The sequence below is a fragment of the Schistocerca gregaria genome, chromosome 4 (assembly GCF_023897955.1).
Source record: "Schistocerca gregaria isolate iqSchGreg1 chromosome 4, iqSchGreg1.2, whole genome shotgun sequence".
Classification (NCBI taxonomy): domain Eukaryota; kingdom Metazoa; phylum Arthropoda; class Insecta; order Orthoptera; family Acrididae; genus Schistocerca; species Schistocerca gregaria.
The window spans coordinates 48,720,618-48,744,266 of NC_064923.1; the positions used below are offsets into that span (position 1 = coordinate 48,720,618).

Below are 23,649 nucleotides of genomic sequence, written 5' to 3' on the forward strand. Positions count from 1 at the left end.
CCAGTGGCTGAGGAGTTATGGCATTAATACACACAGGTTCCAAGTTCCTGTTTGTGTGGTGCAAAATAGGGTCTCAGGGGCCCCAGTATCTACATCTTGGCCACATGAGTAGGAGAGGCAGGATCTGGTGGTGTGGTGGCCTCCTTAATGTCCTCCTTAGAACACTTTCTCTTGTCCTTCCTCTCCTCTGAATCAGTTACAAGTAAAGATGATGATTGCAAAGACCTGTGACCAGTTGTAGATCGGTGGAAGCCTTGGAAGAAAGTTTCCCGCGACCCTTTCCTGGTCAGAGAAGCCGGAAGAATGAGATTTTCCTACAGCTGGATGGTGGGGACCAACGTACCTGGTGACTGGGAAGCTATCAATCAGAAAATAGACATGGGGGAATCAGCAAGAGGGGAGCCCCTAACCATCAGGGAGGCAGACATGGTCGAGTGGCCCTGGGGGCGCACTATAGTAGGTGTAACGGGTGGGAGTCCCTTCACCAAAGGAGGTGACACTGTGCAAGCTGTAGCGTATAACATGGTTTTACATGCTTGGTTCAACTGCTTATATTAATTCTTGGACTCTTGGTGCTTTTATGTAATTATTTTCCTCCCTATCTGAAAAACAGTGCACTCTGATGAGAAGGGAGAATGGTGCTTTCCACAGTTGACACAGATGGGGAAGGGACACAAGGAGTGTTTGCATGCAGCACTTGCCCACAATCTCTACAGACGAGGCTAGCATTGAAAAATTAAGACATGTGGCCAAATTTCAAATTTCTGGCACTTTAAGCGCCACTTTAGGTGAGGAGGGGACTGGGGGAGGGCGTGGGGGGGGGGGGGGGGGGGGGGGGGACGACAACGATATGGTTTCACACTGCAGTGGTATACCATCACCTTGACCTTTTTGGGATAATGAAGCCATCAATGGCCAAGATGAAAGCGCCGGTAGTGGTCCCATTGTCCGTTGGCCCCTATGGACACTAAGTACGAAGTGTATCTACATCTATACTCCGCAAGTCACCTGACGGTGTGTGGTGGAGGGTACCCTGAGTACCTCTATTGGTTCTCCCTTCTATTCCAGTCTCGTATTGTACGTTGAAAGAAGTATTGTCGGTATGCTTCTGTGTGGGCTCTAATCTCTCTGATTTTATCCTCATGGTCTCTTCGCGAGATATACGTAGGAGGGAGCAATATACTGCTTGACTCTTCGGTGAAGGTATGTTCTCGGAGCTTTAACAAAAGCCCGTACCGAGCTACTGAGCGTCTCTCCTGCAGAGTCTTCCACTGGAGTTTATCTATCATCTCCGTAACGCTTTCGCGATTACTAAATGATCCTGTAACGAAGCGCGCTGCTCTCCGTTGGATCTTCTCTATCTCTTCTATCAACCCTATCTGGTGCGGATCCCACACTGCTGAGCAGTATTCAAGCAGTGGGCGAACAAGCGTACTGTAACCTACTGCCATTGTTTTCGGATTGCATTTCCTTAGGATTCTTCCAATGAATCTCAGTCTGGCATCTGATTTACCGACGATCAACTTTATATGATCATTCCATTTTAAATCACTCCTAATGCGTACTCCCAGATAATTTATGGAATTAACTGCTTCCAGTTGCTGACCTGCTATTTTGTAGCTAAATGATAAGGGACCTATCTTTCTATGTATTCGCATCACATTACGCTTGTCTACATTGAGATTCAATTGCCATTCCGTGCACCATGCGTTAATTCGCTGCAGATCCTCCTGCATTTCAGTACAATTTTCCATTGTTGCAACCTCTCGATACACCACAGCATCATCTGCAAAAAGCCTCAGTGAACTTCCGATGTCATCCACCAGGTCATTTATGTATATTGTGAATAGCAACGGTCCTATGACACTCCCCTGCGGCACACCTGAAATCACTCTCACTTCGGAAGACTTCTCTCCATTGAGAATAACATGCAGCGTTCTGTTATCTAGGAACTCCTCAATCCAATCACACAATTGATCTGATAGTCCGTATGCTCTTACTTTGTTCATTAAACGACTGTGGGGAACTGTGTCAAATGCCTTGCGGAAGTCAAGAAACACGGCATCTACCTGAATAGCGCGAGCTGGGTTTCACACGACCGTCTTTTTTGAAACCCATGCTGATTCCTACAGAGTAGATTTCTAGTCTCCAGAAAAGACATTATACTCTAACATAATACGTGTTCCAAAATTCTACAACTGATCGACGTTAGAGATATAGGTCTATAGTTCTGCACATCTGTTCGACGTCCCTTCTTGAAAACGGGGATGACCTTTGTCCTTTTCCAATCCTTTGGAATGCTTCGCTCTTCTAGAGACCTACGGTACACCGCTGCAAGAAGGGGGGCAAGTTCCTTCGCGTACTCTGCTTAAAATCGAACTGGTATCCCATCAGGTCTAGCGGCCTTTCCTCTTTTGAGCGATTTTAATTGTTTCTCTATCCCTCTGTCGTCTATTTCGATATCTACCATTTTGTCATCTGTGCAACAATCTAGAGAAGGAAGCACAGTGCAGTCTTCCTCTGTGGAACAGCTTTGGAAGAAGACATTTAGTATTTCGGCCTTTAGTCTGTCATCCTCTGTTTCAGTAGCACTTTGGTCACAGAGTTTCTGGACATTTTGTTTTGATCCACCTACTGCTTTGACATAGGACCAAAATTTCTTAGGATTTTCTGCCAAGTCAGTACATAGAACATTACTTTCAAATTCATTTAACGCCTCTCGCATAGCCCTCCTCACACTACATTTCGCTTCGCATGATTTTTGTTTGTGTGAAAGGCTTTGGCTATGTTTATGTTTGCTGTGAAGTTCCCTTTGCTTCCGCAGCAGTTTTCTAACTCGGTTGTTGTACCACGGTGGCCCTTTTCCATCTCTTACGATCTTGCTTGGCACATACTCAACTAACGCATATTGTATGATGGTTTTGAACTTTGTCCACTGATCCTCAACACTATCTGTACTTGAGACAAAACTTTTGTGTTGACCTATCAAGTACTCTGAAATCTGCTTTTTGTCACTTTTGCAAAACAGAAAAATCTTCCTACCTTTTTTTAATATTTCTATTTACGGCTGAAATCATCGATGCAGTAACCGCTTTATGATCGCTGATTCCCTGTTCTGCATTAACTGATTCAAATAGTTCGGGTCTGTTTGTCACCAGAAGGTCTAATATGTTATCGCCACGAATCGGTTCTCTGTTTAACTGCTCAAGGTAGTTTTCAGATAAAGCACTTAAAAATATTTCACTGGATTCTTTGTCCCTTCCACCCGTTATGAACGTTTGAGTCTCCCAGTCTATATCCGGCGAATTAAAATCTCCACCCAGAACTATACCATGGTGGGGAAATCTACTCGAAATATTTTCCAAATTATTCTTCAGGTGCTGAGCCACAACAGCTGCTGAGCCCGGGGGCCTATAGAGACATCCAATTACCATGTCTGAGCCTGCTTTAACCATGACCTTCACCCAAATCATTTCACAATTCGAATCTCCGTCAATTTCCTTCGATACTATTGCACTTCTTATCGCTATAAACACGCCTCCCCCTTCACTGTCCAGCCTGTGTCTGCGGTATACATTCCAATCTGAGTTTAGGATTTCATTACTGTTTACATGTGGTTTCAGCCAACTTTATGTCCCTAGTACTATATGGGCGTTGTGACCGTTTATTAATGAGAGCAGTTCTGGGACCTTTCTATAGACGCTCCTGCAGTTTACTATTAGCACATTAATATTGTAATTCCCTGTTGCATTTTGCCTACTCCTGCCTTGCCGCGTCTCAGGAGGCGTCTTGTTGGGCCTAGGGAGGGAATTCTCAAACCTAAAAAAACCCCATGTACACTCCACACGTACTCCGCTACCCTCGTAGCCGCTTCCGGCGTGTAGTGCACGCCTGACCTATTCAGGGGGACCCTACATTTCTCCACCCAATAGCGGAGGTCGAGAAATTTGCACCCTAGCTCTCCGCAGAATCGTCTGAGCCTCTGGTTTAAGCCTTCCACTCTGCTCCAAACCAGAGGACCGCGATCGGTTCTAGGAACGATACTACAAATAGTTAACTCTGATTCCACCCCGCGAGCGAGGCTTTCTGCCTTCACCAACTCCGCCAACCGCCTGTACGAACTGAGGATGACCTCTGAACCCAGACGGCAGGAGTCATTGGTGCCGACATGAGCAACAATTTGCAGTCGGGTGCACCCAGTGCTCTCTATTGCTGCCGGTAGGGCCTCCTCTACATCTCGGGTGAGGCCCCCCGGCAAGCAGACAGAGTGAACACTGGCCTTCTTCCCCGACCTTTCCACTATTTCCCTAAGGGGCTCCATCACCCGTCTAACGTTGGAGCTCCCAATAACTAATAAACCCCTCCCCCGTGTGCCTGCTCGGACCTTGCTGAAGGAGCAGGCACATGTCCACTCACAGGCAGAGCGGGCGACACCACACGGCCAGCCTCCACATTGACCCTCCGCCTCGTGCGCCGTGAACGCCGCTGAACCCGCCACTCCCCTTGGGGAGAGGGTGGCCCAACCCGCGAAGATGTCTCGACAGCAGGGACAGTGGGTGAAGCATGCAACACCTGGGGTGTACCTTGCGACACACCAGACTCCCCACTGCCGCTACACTCCAGGGCAGCAGCCTGAAGACGGCTGACCGCGGCCATCAACACGCTCAGCTGTTCGTGAAGAGTGGCCGGCTCCTCCTGCGTTCGTACACAGCAGTCACACATCCTATCCATCCTAAGGAATCAATTTACTGAAGAGACTTAATCAACTTTTAACTAGACTGCTAATTCACTAAAGGCGGCTGATTAATGACTAAACTGTGATTGCTAACCACTTCTTGTAGAAAACAATGAAAATAGCACTACCTGTCTCTGGACTGTATTGAAAACAAACACTAGCACTACTGGCACTATGGTTGACTAAAGTGACTCTCTGTGACTGTATTCAAAACAAACACAAAATCTATGGAACAATATTAATAGCACTCGACAATTAAAGCTTCCTAAAAGCAAAAACACACGGAAGAAGAAGTGACAAGTAGGAAAAATACTGTTAATACTTAAATTAAGGTAGCTCGCTGCACAGCAGACGTGAAGCAGACGGCGGTTAGGGCGTCACTGTCACGTCAAGTTGGTGCATACCTCATTACCAGATTGCAAGAGCAGGTCTCTGAACCAAATTTAGACTGTTATGGGGAGTGACAGTCACCTGTACATCGCCCAGTTTGTTACAAGTGAGTCGTGCCAGTGACTGGACAGGAGATGATGTTTTTACCATAACTGATCCACTTTTCATTTTGGAAGTGGTTGCCATTTCCCTAAACTTGTATTTTAAGTTCTCAACAAAGAATAAAGGTTTTGTGGCCAAGAAGGTATCACTATCAGTCCTCGTACAAACCAGGTGCTGCAGGGATTATTGCTCTGCTTGTCCATATGTTCCTACCACAGCTTAGTCAGTGACAGGAACATTTTAGGGTCGTATCTCTTTGCATTACAAGTGGACTTTTCTCCCACAGAGACTGCTGGGCCTGTATGGCCACCAGCAGGAGGTAATTTTTTAGACATCATTTGTGTCACATTCACCACAGTGACACCCAAGTCAAACGCGCCCCCCCCCCCACGGGCACCATCCAGACTCAGTAAAGGCTGCCATTGCTTGGAGTCCCTGTGCCCCAGTCACAATGAACACATACTCCTTGGCATCCATGGAGACTTTTCAGCTCGGACACCATCAGTGCAATACCTGTGTTGTCAGAGGGCGCCACTGTGCAGGTACTTACTGACTCCACCCCCCCCCCCCCCCCCAAATTGGGTGGCTACCATACTGAGTTTTATCCTATTACAGGGAATGGTGCAAAGATGGAAAGGCACAAAGGTGGAGCACACACTGCATTTGGTGACCACCTCTACACAATTCACACTTCTGTAGAGTTTTGAAAACTGGTGGCAGGTCAAACCCAACAATGGGGACCATGTGTCATTTCATGAAAAGTTGTAGAAAAGGCTGAAAGTGGAAATTCTAGTCCAAAATGATAAACCACGTCCATGCAGGGTCAGCACCAACAACACCATCCACCAGAGAGGCAGAGGAGGAAAGGGAGAGTGGAAGTATAAGCTTTCAGCACAGAAAGGAAGTTAACATTGCAAAGGCTGGGGCCCCTTTGTAGTCAAGCAAATGCTCACAAAAGAGTTGTGAGCCCCTGGGGGGAGGGGGATGGTGCCTGTAGAGCATCGACACTTAGTGTCGAGCGTGGCACTTTACCCTCAACGTAATACATTGCATATACATAAGACACATGTTGTCAAGAAGAAACTTTTTCAATTTATTTTCAAAAAATACCTTGCTGTCAGTTAGACATTTTATATCACTGGGTAATTGGTTAAAAATTTTTGTTGCAGCATTGTGTGCCTTTCTGTGCTAAAGACAACCTTAATGTTGAGTAATAAATGTGATTTCTTCTTCTAGTATTGTAATTATGTACCTCATTGTTCCTTTTGAACTGTAATGGATTATTTACAACAAACTTCAAGAGGGGATAAATATCCAGTGAAGCAGTAGTCAGAATGCCCAACTCCTTAAACGGATGTCTACAAGATGACTGCGGGTGAGCACCACATAATATTCTTGCAGCATGTTTTTGGGCAATGAAGAACTTTCTTAAAGATGAGGTATCCCAGAACATTACTCCGTATGACATTACTGAACGAAAATAAGCAAACTATGTCAACTTGCTGATTTCTCAGTGCAAATATGGCTGAACAAGGTTGTTAAGGAGTTCCAAAAGGTGTTTTTTTTTTTCTCTTTTTCTTCAATTTAAATTCTCGACAATACGGACACTCAAGAATTTTGAAATTTCCACCCTATGTATTATTTCATTGCCATGTGTTACACTTTTCACTGGTGCAGTACCCCTACAGGCGCAGAGCTAAATATGATGTAACTTCGTGAAATTCAGGGCGAGACCATTCACAGAAAACCAGTCAATGATACTTTTGAGAACTTTTTTCACCATTTCTGTACGTGTACTGGGAGTGATAACAATAATGGCGTCATCTGCCAGAACATTAGACGGTAGATCACTTACATGTATGAGAAACAGTAGTAGAACTAAGACTGAGCCTTTGGGAACCCCATACGTGCTTTCTACCCAGTCAGAATTATGTCCCTGGATTCTGTTGGTTGAATTACTACTAAATTACTACTACGTACAACTTTCTGGATTCTTTTGGTCAGATATGACACGATCAATTGGTTGGCTATACCTTCAATCCCATAAAACTTCAATTTATCTCTGAGTATACTATGAGTCAAATACCTTGGATACGTTACAGAAAATACCTACCAGTGTTATTTTGTTACTTAATGCTTGTAGTATCTGGTGTGTGAACATGTAAATGGTATTATCAGTAGAGCAACCCTTCTGAAACCCAAACTGTGATTTGCTGAGGATATTACTGTAGCTAAGGTGAGATACTATTCTGGAATGCATCACCTCTCAAGAATTTGGGAAAATGATGTCAGCAGTGAAATAGGTCAGTAGTTACTGACGTTTCTCTTATCACCTTTCTTAAAGAGGGTTTTAATAATGGCATATTTTAGTCTCTCTGGAAAAAAGCCTTGAGTTAGTCATGCATTACATATTTCGGACACTACTGTACTTATTAAATGGGTAAAAATCTTTAGCACTCTATTGGAAACATCATCAAAATACGAAGAGCTTTTATTGTTGAGAGAATGTTGGTTGGTTGGTTTGTTTAAAAGAGGGGGAAGGGACCAAAGTACGAGGACATCGGTCTCTTGTTCCTAATAAAACAATGCCACAAGTGTGAGAATAAAACGGATTAAACATATAACACAAAACGGAAATAAAGGAAAAACCACAAAAACATAGGAAAGACAACTAACACTAAAAGGAACAAAAGAAGACAAGAAAACAACAGAAAGACTAGAAACAGAAGAGAGCAAAACAGGAAAGCAGATTAAGGTGGCTGGCTGACCATGAGAATAAAAAGGAAAAGCCAGCCACTCTGCAACATATTAAAACCGCCACCCTATAAGCACTAGGGCGGAGGACACATAGGGACAAAGGACATGTGCTAAAACCTACATAGAAGTATAAAACCCACTCTCATGGATAAAACATAAAACTAAATCTGCTGTTGAGGAATTGTTGCCCAACACCGAAGGCAGGGTGGTGGAAAGTTAAAAGTCCGCCACAGAGCGGCTAAAACTGGGCAGTCCAGCAAGAGGTTGATGACTGTCATTTGGGAGCCACAGTGACACCGAGGTTGGTCCTCATGACAGAGCAGGTAACCACGCGTTAGCCATGTATGGCCAATGCACAGCATGCAGAGGACAACTAATTCCCTGAGAGAGGACCACATGGAAGACTTCCACACATTCATAGTCTCCTTGATGACATGCAGTTTGTTGTGCGTACTGTTATGCCATTCCGTCTCCCAAAGCCGGAAAATTCTGCGGCATAAGACAGAACGCAAGTCAGTTTTGCCTGTTTGGCCAGCCTGTCGGAAAGTTCATTGGCGGGGATTCCGACGTGTCCTGGGATCCACACAAAAACACCACTGAATGGTGGGACCATTCCAGGGCATGGATGGACAGTACCAGGGGATAGCAAAGGTAGCACTTTCCGATAGCTTGTAGGCTGCTCAATGAGTCAGTACACAGGAGAAACGATGTGCCAGGGCACAAGCGGATGTGCTCAAAAGCACAAGATGTTGCCGCCAGCTCTGCAGTGAAAACACTGCAGCTATCTGGCAAGGAGTGATGTTCAATATATCCTCCATGAACATATGCAAGGCCTACGTGACCATCAGCCATCAAGACGTCAATGTAAGCCACATCAGAGCCCCGGAACATGTCAAGAATTGAGAGGAAGTGACAACTGAGGCCTTAGGGTCATGCAAAAGGTCCAGACAAAGCTGCAGCCAAGGCGTACACCTCGGAGGCATACGCGAACAGACGGCAAGTAGAGGTGGTAAAGGGAATGCCTCCAGTTCAAAGAGAAGGGACCACCAGTTCGAAGAGATGGACTGCTGTGGGTGGAAACGGGCCGGTAATTCGGATGTTCAGGAGAGCTATGAATGTGTGCAACATAATTGGCGATCAGTTGTGCAAGTCTAATCTTCAATGGAGGGACTCCTGCCTCCACCAGTATGCTTGTCACTGGACGCATTCTAAAAGCTCCTGTTGCTAGTCTAACTCCGCAACGGTGCAATGGGTCAAGCAAACAATGCTGAGTGCTTCCGAACCATAAATCACACTCCCATAGTCAAGGTGCTGCCAACACTTCCGTTTCAGCTGATGAAGGTGAGGAAGTCAAATCAACCAAGCATCGAAAACCACACCTAAGAATCGATATGTCTCCCTACAGTGAGTGGATCGTCATTAACGTAAAGTGCTGCTTCCAGATGAATGATATGACACCGACAGAAATGCATGACACACGTCTTCATGGCAGGAAACTGGAAGCCATGAGCTAGAGCCCATAACTGCGCCTTGTGGATGGCTCCCTGTGGGCAACGCTCAGCGACACCAGTACTGGAGCAGCAGTACAAAATGCAGAAGTCGTCCGCGTACAGAGAAGGTGAGACGGAGGGCCCGACAGCTGCTGCTAGACCGTTAGTGGTCACTAAGAATAGAGAGACACTCAATACAGAGCCCTGTGGGACTCAATCCTCCTGGATATGGATGGAACTATGGGAGGCACCAACTTGGACACTGAAAGCACAGAGTGACAAGAAGTTTTGGATAAAAATGGGGAGTGGTCCCCGGAGATCCCACTCATACAATGTGTCAAGGATCTGATGCCGCCAGGTCGTGTCGTATGCTTTACATCAATCAAAAAAGATGGCAAACATGTGTTGGCGTCTGGAGGAGGCTGTTCGGATGGTAGACTCGTGGGACACGAAATTATCAGTGGTAGAGCGACCCTGGCGGAAGCCACCCAGACATGGAGCCAGGAAGCCACGTACAGGACCCAACCCAACCGCCAATACACGATATGTTTCAGCAGCTTACAAAGAACGTTGGTGAGGCTGATGGGCCCATAGCTATCCACATCCAGCAGGTTTTTACCGGGTTTGAGCACCAGAATGATGGTGCTCTCCCTACATTGCGATGGAAGATAACATTGATATGTTTGAAGACGACGAGGATATGTCGCTTGTAGTCAGATCAGAGATGTTTAATCATCTGGATGTGGAGCCAATCAGGCCCAGGAGCTGTACTGGGGCAATGTGCAAGGGGAGCTCCCACTCTGTAAAGGGGACATTACAGGATTCACCGTGGCGTGTAGTGAATCAGAGGACTTTCCTTTCCAACCGCCGTTGAGACCGCAAAAGGCTGAGGGTAATTCTGTGATTCAGAGGCTCAAGCAAAGTGCTTGGCAATTGTGTTTGTGTCTGTAGATAACACGCCATTGAAGTTAACACTAGGTATCTTGTACCCAAAAACACCTTTGATCTTTGTCCAGACTTGGGAAGGTGAGGTGTGGCACCCAATGGTCGAGACGTATCTCTCCCAATGCTCCTGCTTCTATCATTTGATAAGCTGGCAAACATGGGAATGCAGCCATTTAAAGGCTATGAGGCGCTCAAGGGAAAGGTGCCACTTATACTGCTGTAGAGCTCGCTATCGCTCCTGAACTGCTTCAGCGACTTCCAGTGTCCACCAAGGGACTGCCTTAAGGAAGGAGCACCCTAAAGAGCGAGGGGTCACATTTTCTGCCGCAGACATAATTGTGCTAGTCACCTGCTCAACCATTATATCGATTTTACCGTGTGGTTACTTCGATATGATGGTGGAGATTCAACGGTGACAGCAGAGGTGAAAGTTCCCAGTCCACCTTGTTTAAAGCCCATATGGGCAGGTGTCCATGGGCATGACACCAGGGCAGTGACAGGAAGATGGGGACATGGTCACTACCGCACAGGTCGTCATGTGCTCTCCAGTGGATAGATGGGAGAAGTCTTGGGCTGCAAATCGATAAATCAATGGCCAAGCAACTACCATGAGGCACACTGAAATGTGTGGTGGCCCCAGTATTTAAGAGGCAGAGGTCGAACTGAGACACTAAAGTTTCGACATCTCTGCCTTGGCCAGTAACCACAGTGCCACGCCACAAGGTATTAAGGGCGTTAAAAATCTCCCAAAAGTATGAAAGGTTCAGGGAGCTGATCAATCAGTGCAACTACTGCATTCAGAGGTACTGCACCATCTGGAGGAAGATATACATTGCAGACAGTTATTTCCTGTGTCGTCCTTATTCTGACAGCCACAGCTTCAAGAGGGGTTTGTAGGGGCACAGTGTCACTACAGAATGAGTTTAAGACACAGATGCTAGTTCCACCTGACACTATTATAGTTGCTACGGTTCCTGTAATATCCCTTATAGCCGCGGAGGACAGAGGTCCGCATTGCTGGGAACCAGGTTTCCTGGTGGGCAATGCAGAAAGCAGGTGTAAAGCTTAAACAGTTGCCGTAGCTCAGCCAGGCGGTGGAAAAAAGATGACGTCATGAGAAGCCAAAGAGTCTCCTGCCGACACCGATGTATTGTCTGAGCAGTCTATATCCATTTTGTCTGAGGTCCTGGCGAGATCTAGGTCTTTAACGGACGCCAGAATCTCCACCCGATTCTCAAGACGCAGAGCTTGTAGGTAGCAGTGGTGTGGGTGCCACCTCAATTTCCTTGGTCTTAGGAGCCTTCATTTGGGATTTCTCTCGCTGCTCCTTGGGTTTCCCTGGCTGGGAGAATTTCACTGACTGTCTCCAAGACTGAGGATGAGTGTGAAGCCCTACAACCAGCTGCTTTTAAGCTCTACAGCCACTGGTGGGTGTAATCTAACAGAAACCCAGGAAGGGAGCGACCCAAGGGACCCCTTCCTAGTGAGAGAAGCCAAAGAAGACTTACGATTCTCTGGCTTAGAAGTGGGGTTGGACGTCCCCGATGGTTGGGGGGAGGGGGTGTTGCTCCCGAAGTAGGTAGTGCAGGAGCAACAGGGAGGGAAATGCCCCCCCCCCCCCCATCAAGGGGGCAGGTGTAGTCTTCTGGCTGTGAGAGGTGCCGGGGGTTGGCGGTGTCAGGCACATGGAGTATTGGGATGTGATGGGTCATCCGCAATCTTGACATGTGACGCTGCAATTACAGCGGGAAGACATATGGCCAAACTTTAGCACTTAAAGCACCGCATTGTGGGAGTGATATAGGGCTTTACATCACACCGGTAGACCATCACCTTGACCTTCTCGGGCAATGTATCACCCTCGAAGGCCAAGATGAAGGCACCCGTGGCAACCTGAATATCCCTTGGACCCCTGTGGACACGCCGGACAAAATGTCCACCTCATCACTCTAAATAGGCTCACAGCTCATCGTCAGACTGCAAAAGAACGTTCCTGCGAAATATGACACCATGGACCAAATGTATGCTCTTATAGGGCCTGAAGGTTACAGAAACATACCCTAATTTGTCACAAGCGAGTAATGTCCATGACTGGGCAGAGGATGCTGTTTTGATCAAGACTTACCCAGTTGTGATTTTGGACAATCCATCCACATCCCCAAACATGTCCTCTAAATGCTCAACAAAAAAAAAAAAAAAAAACTGAGACTTTGTCGTCATGAAACATTCCCCATCACCTCTTGAAAATACAATAAGATCCACTGTCATCCTTAGCCTGACGTTCCTCCCATGGTGTGGCCAGGGAGAGGAACAACTTGGGGTTGTACCTGTGTGCGCTGAATTGAGCTCGTGAATGCTTAAGAGACTGCTGGTGTTTGACCACCAGCAAAAGATGATGGACTACACCTCATCGCGTGTCATTCGCCCTGATGCCACCCACTCCGACCAGGGGCCCTCCCTATGGGTTCCACCCAGCCGCAGCAAAGGCCACCTGGCAGGGTGGCCATTGCCGGGAGTCCTGACGCCTCAGGGGTATGGGAATCTACCCCTTGGCATATGTGTAGAATTAACGGCACAGGCTCAGCAGAGCGATCCCTGTGTGGTCAGGGGGGCCACAATCAACAGGGTACATGGCAGCCCCACAACAGACTGGATATCAGGTGCAAAGAAGTCCATGGTCATCGTCAACGTAGAAAGGACATTGCTTAGTACATGGTGGGAAACACACCCAGGAAGGTGTCCTCGCCCAAGAGATGGAGAATGAGCAGGACTGAAATGCGACGACGATAAAGTGGGCTAAAGATCTCAATGGACACAAGCACCATGTAAGGCGCCCTTCCCCAATTGGCTTGCTCTTCGGGAAAATTTTGGAGAATGGAGGTCAAACCCTACAGGGGACCATCACGTAAAGGCCGAAACGTGTGAAACTTCTTTTAGTCACCTCTTACGAGCAAGTAGGAATATATCAGGCCTATTCTTACTCCCGGACCTACAGCAGGATTGAGAGAATGTATGACGCTCTTATTTTCAAAAGTAGAAGTTAGTGATACGTTCGTATGGTGTAATTTTATGAGTGTTACTTCAACATATTGCTGTGATCTCTCTCTTGAACTGTTGGTCCCTATGCTTTCTACTATGTTTAAGAAATTATTTTTAAATACATTTCGTACCTGTTACTTTTCATTCGTCTTCCATTCATCTCTATTTTTTAATTACCTTTCTTAGCAATTTTGAGCACAAAGATTAAGTGGTAATCTTCTAACACGCATGGTTTTTGAGTTGTATCAAAGCATTCTAGATTGTGGGACATGAAAGCCACATTGAAACTGCAATTACAAAGAGAGACTGAATGCATCTTGTCAAACACCTGTTCACTAGCCTTCAAAATAGGTTGCATACATTGCTGGTCAAACATACAGAGACATGGTGGTCCACAATAATCCTAAGGACAAACACTGCGAGTTTCATTAGAAGAATGATAAAATTTTATCAGCACTCGGAAGAAAATTCTCATACTTGCCACATATTATTATGTATCATGAATGTATAAGGAGGCAGTCAAATGGAAACAAGACGCCCATCACAACAGAACCATGGAATGGTTCCATACAGAAGTTATTGCCATATGCTTTAAGACTTTTATCCCACTGGGAGACAAGACACTCATTTCATAGGATTCAGCTGGTTCTTGACAACCCCAAAACTACACCCACTCTTGCGTTCCTTGTCCAATAAACAGACATCCAAGAGCGTCTGCAGGGGTTCTCTGCTCACCAAGTTCCTTGAGCATGGAACCACAATCAATGGGCACGGCTATGAAGGCACTTTGCAGAAACTGCAATGTGTCAAAGTCAAAACGCACAGGAATGTTGTGACATGGGATCATCCTGTTGCACCCTAATGCCTGCCCTCACACTGCCAATCTGTCAAAGGCTACGCTTAAGTTATTTGGTTGGGAAACACTGCAACATCCTCCATACATTCAAGATATATTTCACCATATGATTCTCAAGTATCTGGTGACTTGAAAAAAAAGCACACACGGTGAGGAAATGAAAGAGTGGGTGTGGTTGTGTATCCTCCAGCGGCAGACCACATTCTAGAAATTCTGAATTAATTGTCTCATCTCCTAGTGCGATACATGTCGCAACTTTTGACAGGAACCATTCCATGGTCCCTATGTGGCAGACATTCAGTTATCATTTGATTGCCCCTTATGTGTCCCCACCCCGTTATTAAGAGGTTTCAGCATCATATCATCTTTTAGATACCATAACTGTGTCTTTAAACACCGCTAATGCATTGCGAATCGCCATTTCACCAAATATGACTTATCACTTCTAGGCAACAATGAAAGAATAACCACCTGAATAACCTTGTAGCTGAAAGAATAACCACCTGACTAACGTTGTAGCACATAACTCCTACAGGTTGTAGGATATAAAGCAGCAAAATGCAAGGTCAGGTAATTTTGCCAAATCCCAACACTTTGCTGCTAGACCTAGAAAAAAGGGGGGGGGGGGGGGGGGGGGGGGGAAAGGGTTTATTACTTTTCCTTTGCACTGGTAGTGAAACCTGTGCATACCATACCTCTCATCAGTGGCAACATCAATTATCCAGCTTTATTCTGGGGATTAGTCATAATTAGTGATAATCAAATCAACACAAGAGTTCAGGTAAGGGACAAGGTGTGTCCCAGGGATGGATAGTCTGATAGATGGCTTTAGCATTCCATCTGACTGGTCCTGCAATTCTTCCTCACTTTCATTGACAACAGCAATGTCGTCAGCAAATCTCCTCATTTATATCATTTGAACTTTCATTTTAATCCAGATTCTGAATCACCTTATTTCTTTCATTGTATTTTCCATAAGCAGATTGAAGACCAGAGAAGAAAGACTCCATCACAACACCTATTCCCCAACCATCTCTTCTCTTATTTTTCCCTCTGTTCCTGCAGATATTGAAAATTACCCAGTTAAGATTTATCTATGGAGATTTCACTCTATACAGTCAAAATAATAATAATAATAATAAAGTCTGAGAAAGGAAAGAAATAATAATAATAATAAATTTTGGGTCAACAAATTACATGAAAGTATTTTTGTTTTTCTTTAAGTATCAACAAGCAGAACTGTCTACTGTGCAACTTAACATTTTCTAATGTAAAAATGGCTGTCGCCTTTCCATTCTTTTGTGTATTATTTTGGTAAACAATTTGAATGCATGAGCTGTCAAGCTGAATGCGTGACCGTTATCATCGATCTGTCTTGCTATCTTCAGTAATGTGTGGTGATATTCTTCCGAATGACAGTATGCCTCCTATTTAATCCCTTCTGGCTTGTTTGCAACAAATCTTTCAAAACTGTTTTTATCTGCGGAATTCCTTTTACACTCAAGGTCTTTGCTGTTAAAGCCTCCAAAAGTGATTAATGTTTCCAAATGCTAAATCTGTGCCTCTGACGATCAGTTGTTCTATTTCTTCACATTTTTACTGCTTTACTCAAATATAACAGGCAATTTCTGTCACAATTATCTAACAAATGCACTGGATAAATTCGATTTTAACAAATTAGGAAAACAAATGAGATTATGTAAACCAAAAATAAATTTCTTGTATCAACAAACATTTGCATCATTTCAATCCTCCCAAAATATGATTTTCTTTTGTCGAACCACAGTACACCCAGGTATAAGTAGGATTCCACACACAAAAGATATTTGCAAGCATGCTATGAAAAATAGAGCACCCACAAAACATGACTCACCAAATTGTGTTATCTCAAAGTAAAATTAGGAACGACATAAAACTCTGCAGATGTGAGTGTTACCTCCTGTTTTGTTGACAGTACAACACAATACTGACACACAACGCTATTAACTGGATAAAAGCAGACAGAATATTACAAAATGCAAAAAATGGATCACATCAATTGAAAAAAAAAAATGTAATTACATGACAAACTGACTGCTGCGGCATCACTGAATGTAATGCATGCAACCATACAATAAGTAGAGCTGTTTAGTGCCAGTTAAAGATTACTCTATTACCATAATGTAACACTCATGGATACAACCATGTGCAAAATCCTATTCTCAAACAGAGAACTGAAAGAGCAAAACTTTATAATATAATATCATATAATGAGTGAGTTGAATTAATTACTACTCCACAGATAATGGTATAGAGGCTTGCAAAGCACACTTGTGGAAGGGATTGTTACAAAATGTTCCCATGGCTCCACAAAGATAAGTTGCAAATAAAATGATGTAGTTTAGAGTCATAAACAAACACTGAGCAAGTTACATAACACTGCTAGTGGCCATTATTAATCTTTGGTGCAAATTATGGATTTATTAAAACATATTTGTTTTTAAACAATTGTTAATTACTTGGGCCTCTTCTAAATATCATGAAATCATCTGTAACTGGGAAAATAAATCAGAGAATTATTATTATTATTATTATTATTATTATTAATTCTTAGAGTAACAAACTGCATCAAAGGCATTTTAAACGAAATTTCTTTTGTTATTGATACGACAGATGGTCTAAGCAAATACCTTAACCCAGAATTTATTATAGTGTGTATTGCAATACTACTACAATATTTTATGGAAACCTGAACACTTTTTAGGAACTGTGAGAATTTTTCATTGTGACTTTTGCTTGGACACACACTGTATCGACAGGGTTTGGTCATTTACGTTCACATCTCCATTGTAGAAATATTTTACACGTTTCTGGTGCAGAAACGTTAAATTTTACAGAGCTCTACATCAATTCAAAGGTCTTTTTAATAAACATACGCCACAGTATGTAATAGACAGTTTTGTTGTTCACTGCAATTCCTCGTTTCGGCTGCAGTTACGCTATACCCATTACCTTGGATTACCTACATTCAAGGTTGATAACAGCACTTAATTACTGAGAACTCAGAGTTGAAATTCTGGCTACAAAGTCTCTTTGTGAACGGGAGGTTGCTCTTACTACTTCGACAATATTAAATTTTTAGATACTAACGTAGAATGTTTCCTCTACTAATCTCGTACGGATACTCACACTTTACTTGCGTATCCACGGCGACCCCTTGACGGCGGGCAGCATTTACAGCCTGAAATTGAACACGCTTGTAAATTCAAATCCAAAACAAGATACACGATATTGTTTTGAAACTACTATTACCTGTTCAGATTTCAATGCTGAGGCCTTTGGAGGTCTCTTTCGTAGAACGGTAACAGTTTCCCAATCGGACATTGTGTTATTCTTCTGAATAGTCTAACAAAAGTTGATAATCACCACGTTGCAAACTGTACAAACAGCTAGAAATTTACCTGACACTTATTCCAAACCACACAACAGATTATCGCCTTTCAATGACTACTAACATTGCATCACACTGTTGAAATGTATATCGCAGAGTAGCCAACTCTTGCCAAAACGTGTTCAAGGAGCCTCGTTGCGGCTGTCAATACGTATTACAATGAACTGTTATTGAAGAAATATTTCTAAGTGAGCTGCACCACAGTTTTCATTTTTCGAGTATGTGTAGAAGTATCTGAAACATAAGCCATAGGGAAGAACTACAGATGTAGAGACTTCTACATTATATACGTTTCATTACTGTCAACATATAGTTGCTTCTTGGAGCGCACATTTGGTGCTGTTGTGGCAACATTACTTCACTGTTGAGCAATGCCAAGAACGATAATACGTGAATATAAAAATAAATCGAATGAATGCCTACCATTTTATTCATTCCATTGACAACAGGATTCCATATTTTAATAATGATAGGTTTCTGTTCGCCTACTGCTTGAGATAATGATTCTTAAAATTGTTATTCACTTCGTAGTTTATTTATAACATGGTCTCGTTTTTAGCTGGTCTACAAATATATACGGGACGGAGTGAAAGGGTCGCAATTATTGCTCTGGACCTACCAAGAATTCGAATTCACAGGAATGTTTCCACTGCGCTACGTAGTTTCACTTTCAAGGCCAATTCGCACTTGAAAAAACGAAATGTCATGCCACGTCACATCATAACATTCAACAACACAGTTCAAAGGGCGGCATTCACACAGGTCGCCAACGGCACGGAATGTCACCATCAAGGTTTTTCGTAAAGAAAGTTTAATTTCTTTTCGGTGAAATCAACCAAATACTTTGTTTACACACAGGTCAAGTTTTAAAATTTACAGCTTACGTATCCTGATGTACTCCGTCCATAACAAATTGAAATTAGATGTCAATGTGACAAACATGTGTAACCATTCGAAACAATTGTGACTGAATATTGAAGTATGCGTCTTTCAGATACTTTCCTATAATATGGCAGTCGTAGATGTCGACACTGGAATTTTCAGCTAGTTCAATTTGCGATATTATTTCGTTTGGTATCTGTTATTCGTTGCATGCTAATATTAAATGATATAAGTCGGCCCCTTCTTCACTTTCTTGGCTGCACTTAGCCAAGTCAACAACTTTAATTTTATAAAGGTGACTAGGGTAACATCCAGTCGCTTTCTTATTACAGAGCTCTGGTGCCGTTTGCTCTTTCTGACTCCGTCAAAAAACGGTTTCCTCGGCGGTTTCAATTGAATATTGTTATAAAAACGTCCTGTGTTCCTTTTGGTGATTGTCCACAGCCTGCTCCATTATTTCTGTGCTTCGTGTTGTATCTTCCGTATTACATGGACTGTGGCCTGAGTTATACTTACTTTGAAATATATATGTCACCAATTTTGTTTCCATGGATGAATGCACGCCCTTTGATCCACAACAAATTGACATCCATATTAACTTTTCTCGCAATAGGATCAGACTCGGTTGATATTATGTGTAATGAGGTGTGGACGCATTCCGATATGAAGTTTCTGTCCTTTGGAGAGTACTTAAAGAATCCTTTTATAAAAATATCATTCCCTACTCCATAGGTAACTGCTTCGTGAACTGCTAACATTACAACAGCGTGAATAGACGCTTCATTAGGTTTAGCGTATCTCCCTGTAACGTTTGTTAATGGACTCCAGAAATCCCTTGTAGTGTCTTGGAGCATTTCGCGTAAATTTGGACGTAATTTGGCCACCTGTTATCCAAGACATACATGTACAATGTAGTCTGTTCTCGGCATCGTTTTTCGGCGTATGCAAGTAACATACCTTGTTACCCCAAGTTATTGGCGTCCGTGTGTCGGTTTATTAAGTATTTCTGTACTAGTAACAGTAGTCGAATTTATAGTAGCATTTCTTTTCCCTCTAGAAAGTGTGCATTTATCAGTGATGTCGACCACATTGGTATAAAATACATGAAGGTATAATTATCTCCATGATAAAATAATTATTTTGACACTTTCATTGCGAACAAATCTGGGCTACTTCGTTACTTGTGTCGCAGCGCATTTTTCTCTCGTACGATTTCAGATTTTCGAAAGATGAAGATCTGAATTCTGTGAGGAGAAAGAACAGGCAAACGTCTCCATGGGACGCTATATATTCTCAGTATTTTCGAGAAGAGGACATCGGCCAAATATCGCTTTCGATTGATCTTCTTAGGGAAACTGTTGTGCCATAAAATTTTCGTGCTTACCCAAAACATTTGCAAAAGTTCCATTCATTCCTAGATTCGAAGTTCACTTTTCTGTACTAACAAAAGTCATGGGATACCTTCTGATATACCGTGGGATCTCCTTTTGTCCGGTATAGTTCAGCAACTCGACGTGGCATGGATTCAAGAAATGGTTGAAGTCCCCTAAGGAAATAGTGAGCCGTGCTAACTTTAAAGTCATCCATAATTGTGAAAGTACTGCCAGTGCAGAATTTGTGCACGAAGTAATCTCTCGATTATGTCCCACAAATTTTCGGTGGGATTCATGTTGGGCGATGTAGATGGCAAAATTATTCTCTCAAGTTATCCGGAATGTTCTTTAAACCATTCATTAACAGTTTTTGCCCAGTGACATGATGGAGTGTGGTTCAAAAAATTCCATCGTTGTTTGGATACATGAAGTCCATGAATAGCTGCAGATGGTCTCCAAGTCGCCGAACATAATCATTTCCAGTCAATGATCGGTTTGTTTGGACCAAAGGACACAGACCATAACATGTAATCACAGCCCTCACCGTTGTGGAGCCATCACCAGCTTGAACAGCGCCTTATTGATAAATTGGGTTCATGGCTTCTTGGGATGTACACCCGTCCCCCCGTCCCCCCCCCCCCCCATAATCCTACCATCAACTCTTGCCTACTGAAATCAGGAGTCATCTGACCAAGCCACGGTTTTCCCATCTTCTAGGCTCCACCTGGTCATGATCCCAGCAGAGGCGCTGCAGGCGAGGTCATGCTGCTAGCAAAAGACACTCACGTCGGTCGTCTGCTGCCATAGCCCATTAAGGCCAAATTTCGCCGCACTGTGCTAATGGATACGTTCGTCATTGGTGTAATCCATCGAATGACTAGACAACAAATTATTCATTTAAAATTTTCACCACATTAATTCTCTTTTGTGTATATACGATTATTCTTCCCTGTGCTAATCGTTATGTTGAAAGACCTTTCTTTCTTTTGTCAACTGCTCCTTGAGAAAGTGATGATAATTTTTGAGCATCAAAAGCTTCAAGATGTAATGATCATTTTAAGCATCTGTCTGTTTTCAGGTGTAGTCAAAAGGCATTCCCAATACTCCAGATGCACCATCTCAAGACACAGTTGTTAACATCGAGAGAAAGTTGTACATTGTGTTTGGAGTAAATGTACGAAACGGACAAAAATCAAGTTTCTTCGTCAAATAAACTGTCGCCTCAAGCAGCGAAATAGTCATTTGGATCATGTGATAAAGACCTCACAGAAGTATATAGATGAAGAATAATTTAGCACTTAAAAGTGTATCCAGTGTAGCCTAAATAAAGAGTTATCACAACATCCTAGAACAATAAGTGGTATTAAAGTGCAAGTGATGCAGTAATTATGTCCACAGAATCCCTTTGGTTCAATGGTAAATGAAGTTACAAGAAACTGTTTAAACAAGACTTAATTTCTGCCCTTGATTACTCACATGAAACGTTTCTGATCACTTGATAATCACTGGTATTATAAGCTTGGAATGACGATGCTGAAAGTCTTTTTCTCACAGAAAAAAAGAATGCAAATACAGTAATCCAATTATATTTGAAGGTCAGTTAACTATATTTGCGATAAAACACGCTTGTTATTAAGTTACAAGCTTGTTTTGTTTCAGAAAGTGAATAAAGATCTAATTTCACAAAACAATGAAGCATTGTTTTCTTGAATATAAATTGATCAGTTTGTTGTAGAAATTGCGTTTTACAGACATAATTTTCTAATATGTGTGCACTATCGATTTTAAAGGTTAGCTAAAATCATGACTGAACTATTTATTCCCTCTTCTGCAAAATTGTTAAACGAAATTGATGGTATGTAGAATGATCTAAACTTTCTTAGAAGGTGAAAAGTATGTGAGAGATACAATGATAGACTTCACTTGATATTAAGTCTAAGCTTTTGATTATAATGGTAATGCTTAACTGCACCTAAGATCAGTCAATAATTTTCATACAATATTGTAATGTACCTCTGACTAAAAAGTGTCATTTCAGTGCTTAGATTCTGATAGTCATACATTTTGGTATTGCAATTATTGGAAGGATCTTATGTCATTTGTACTTTTAACTATTACTGGTAATAGTCTGACTTCAGTTTAAATGATTGGCTTTTTTAGTGTTGCTTAGGCAATGTTTAACGAATGTAACTTTGCATCAATCAATTAAATTCTCAACAACCTAATTATGAGTATGCCTCCACAAAAGTATGTCAATATCTAAGTACATACTGAGGTGACTGTCAATCCAGTGGCTTTAAGTAGAGAGAGCAAGTTTCACAAAGTGTTTTAGAGGAGAAACCCTTGTTTTGGTTTCAACAATTTGGCTGACTGCCCCACCCCCTGGTGACAGCCAATGCCTACTCTCAGTATAGGTAATTTTATCTCCCTTCATTTTTACCATCATTATGACAACATAGCCCCAAATATGTTCTCATTGCTCTGTATTGTAGTATTTACAATTTCTTTAACACATATTTTGCTGTATTCCCATAGGGTATACACCCATAATCAAATATACAATATATTAGCAACTTGTAGAACACCAGGAGAGTTCCAGACTCAGCTCCCCACCAGATGCATCTACATATACATCTACACACAAACTCCGCAATCCACCACACGGTGCGCGGCGGAGGGTACCTCATACCACAACTAGCATCTTCTCTCCATATTCTACTCCCAAATAGAACGAAGGAAAAATTACTGCCTATATGCCTTTGTACGAGCCCTAATCACTCTTATCTTTTCTTTGTGGTCTTTCCTCGAAATATAAGTTGGCGGCAGTAAAACTGTACTGCAGTCAACCTCAAATGCTGGTTCTCTAAATTTCCTGAGTAGCGATTCACGAAAAGAACGCCTCCTTTCCTCCAGAGATTCCCACACGAGTTCTTGAAGCATTTCCATAACACTCACATGATGATCAAACCTACCAGTAACAAATCTAGCAGCCTGCCTCTGAATTGCTTCTATGTCCTCCCCCATTCCAACATGATAGGGATCCCAAATGCTCCAGCAGTACTCAAGAATAGATCGTATTAGTGTTTTATAAGCGGTCTCCTTTACAGATGAACCACATCTTCCCAAAATTCTACCAATGAACCAAAGACGACTATCTACCTTCTCCACAACTGCCATTACATGCTTGTCCCACTTCATATCGCTCTGCAATGTTACGCCCAAATATTTAATCGACATGACTGTGTCAAGCGCTACACTACTAAAGGAGTATTCAAACATTATGGGATTCTTTTTCCTATTCATCTGCATTAATTTACATTTATCTATATTTAGAATTAGCTGCCATTCTTTATACCAATCACAAATCCTGTCCAAGTCATCTTGTATCCTCCTACAGTCACTCAACGACGACACCTTTCCGTACACCACAGCATCATCAGCGAACAGCCGCACATTGCTATCCACCCTATCCCAAAGATCATTTATGTAGATAGAAAACAACAGCGGACCTACCACACTTCCCTGGGACTCTCCAGATGATACCCTCGCCTCTGATGAACACTCGCCATCGAGAACAATGTACTGGGTTCTATTACTTAAGAAGTCTTCGAGCCACTCACATATTTGGGAACCAATCCCACATTCTCGTA

General features: G+C 42.9%; 1 protein-coding gene across 3 annotated transcripts in view; it reads right to left on the reverse strand.

Annotated features, from left to right (window-relative positions):
• LOC126365931 (endothelial differentiation-related factor 1 homolog) overlaps positions 1-19,154 on the reverse strand; it is a 74,472-nt gene extending 55,318 nt beyond the window's left edge. Inside the window, exons 1-3 of one of the 3 annotated variants that reach the window (XM_050008700.1) lie at positions 18,168-18,504; positions 17,606-17,978; positions 17,483-17,534 (exon numbers count right to left, since the gene is read on the reverse strand). In XM_050008700.1, coding sequence (XP_049864657.1) covers positions 17,483-17,534; positions 17,606-17,677 — 124 coding nt within the window. In that variant the 5' untranslated portion in view covers positions 17,678-17,978; positions 18,168-18,504. Of the gene's footprint in view, positions 1-17,482; positions 17,535-17,605 lie in introns of all 3 variants that reach the window. The other 2 variants (XM_050008698.1, XM_050008699.1) reach the window with 2 other exon arrangements.
• Between the last annotated feature and the right edge of the window lie 4,495 nt (positions 19,155-23,649).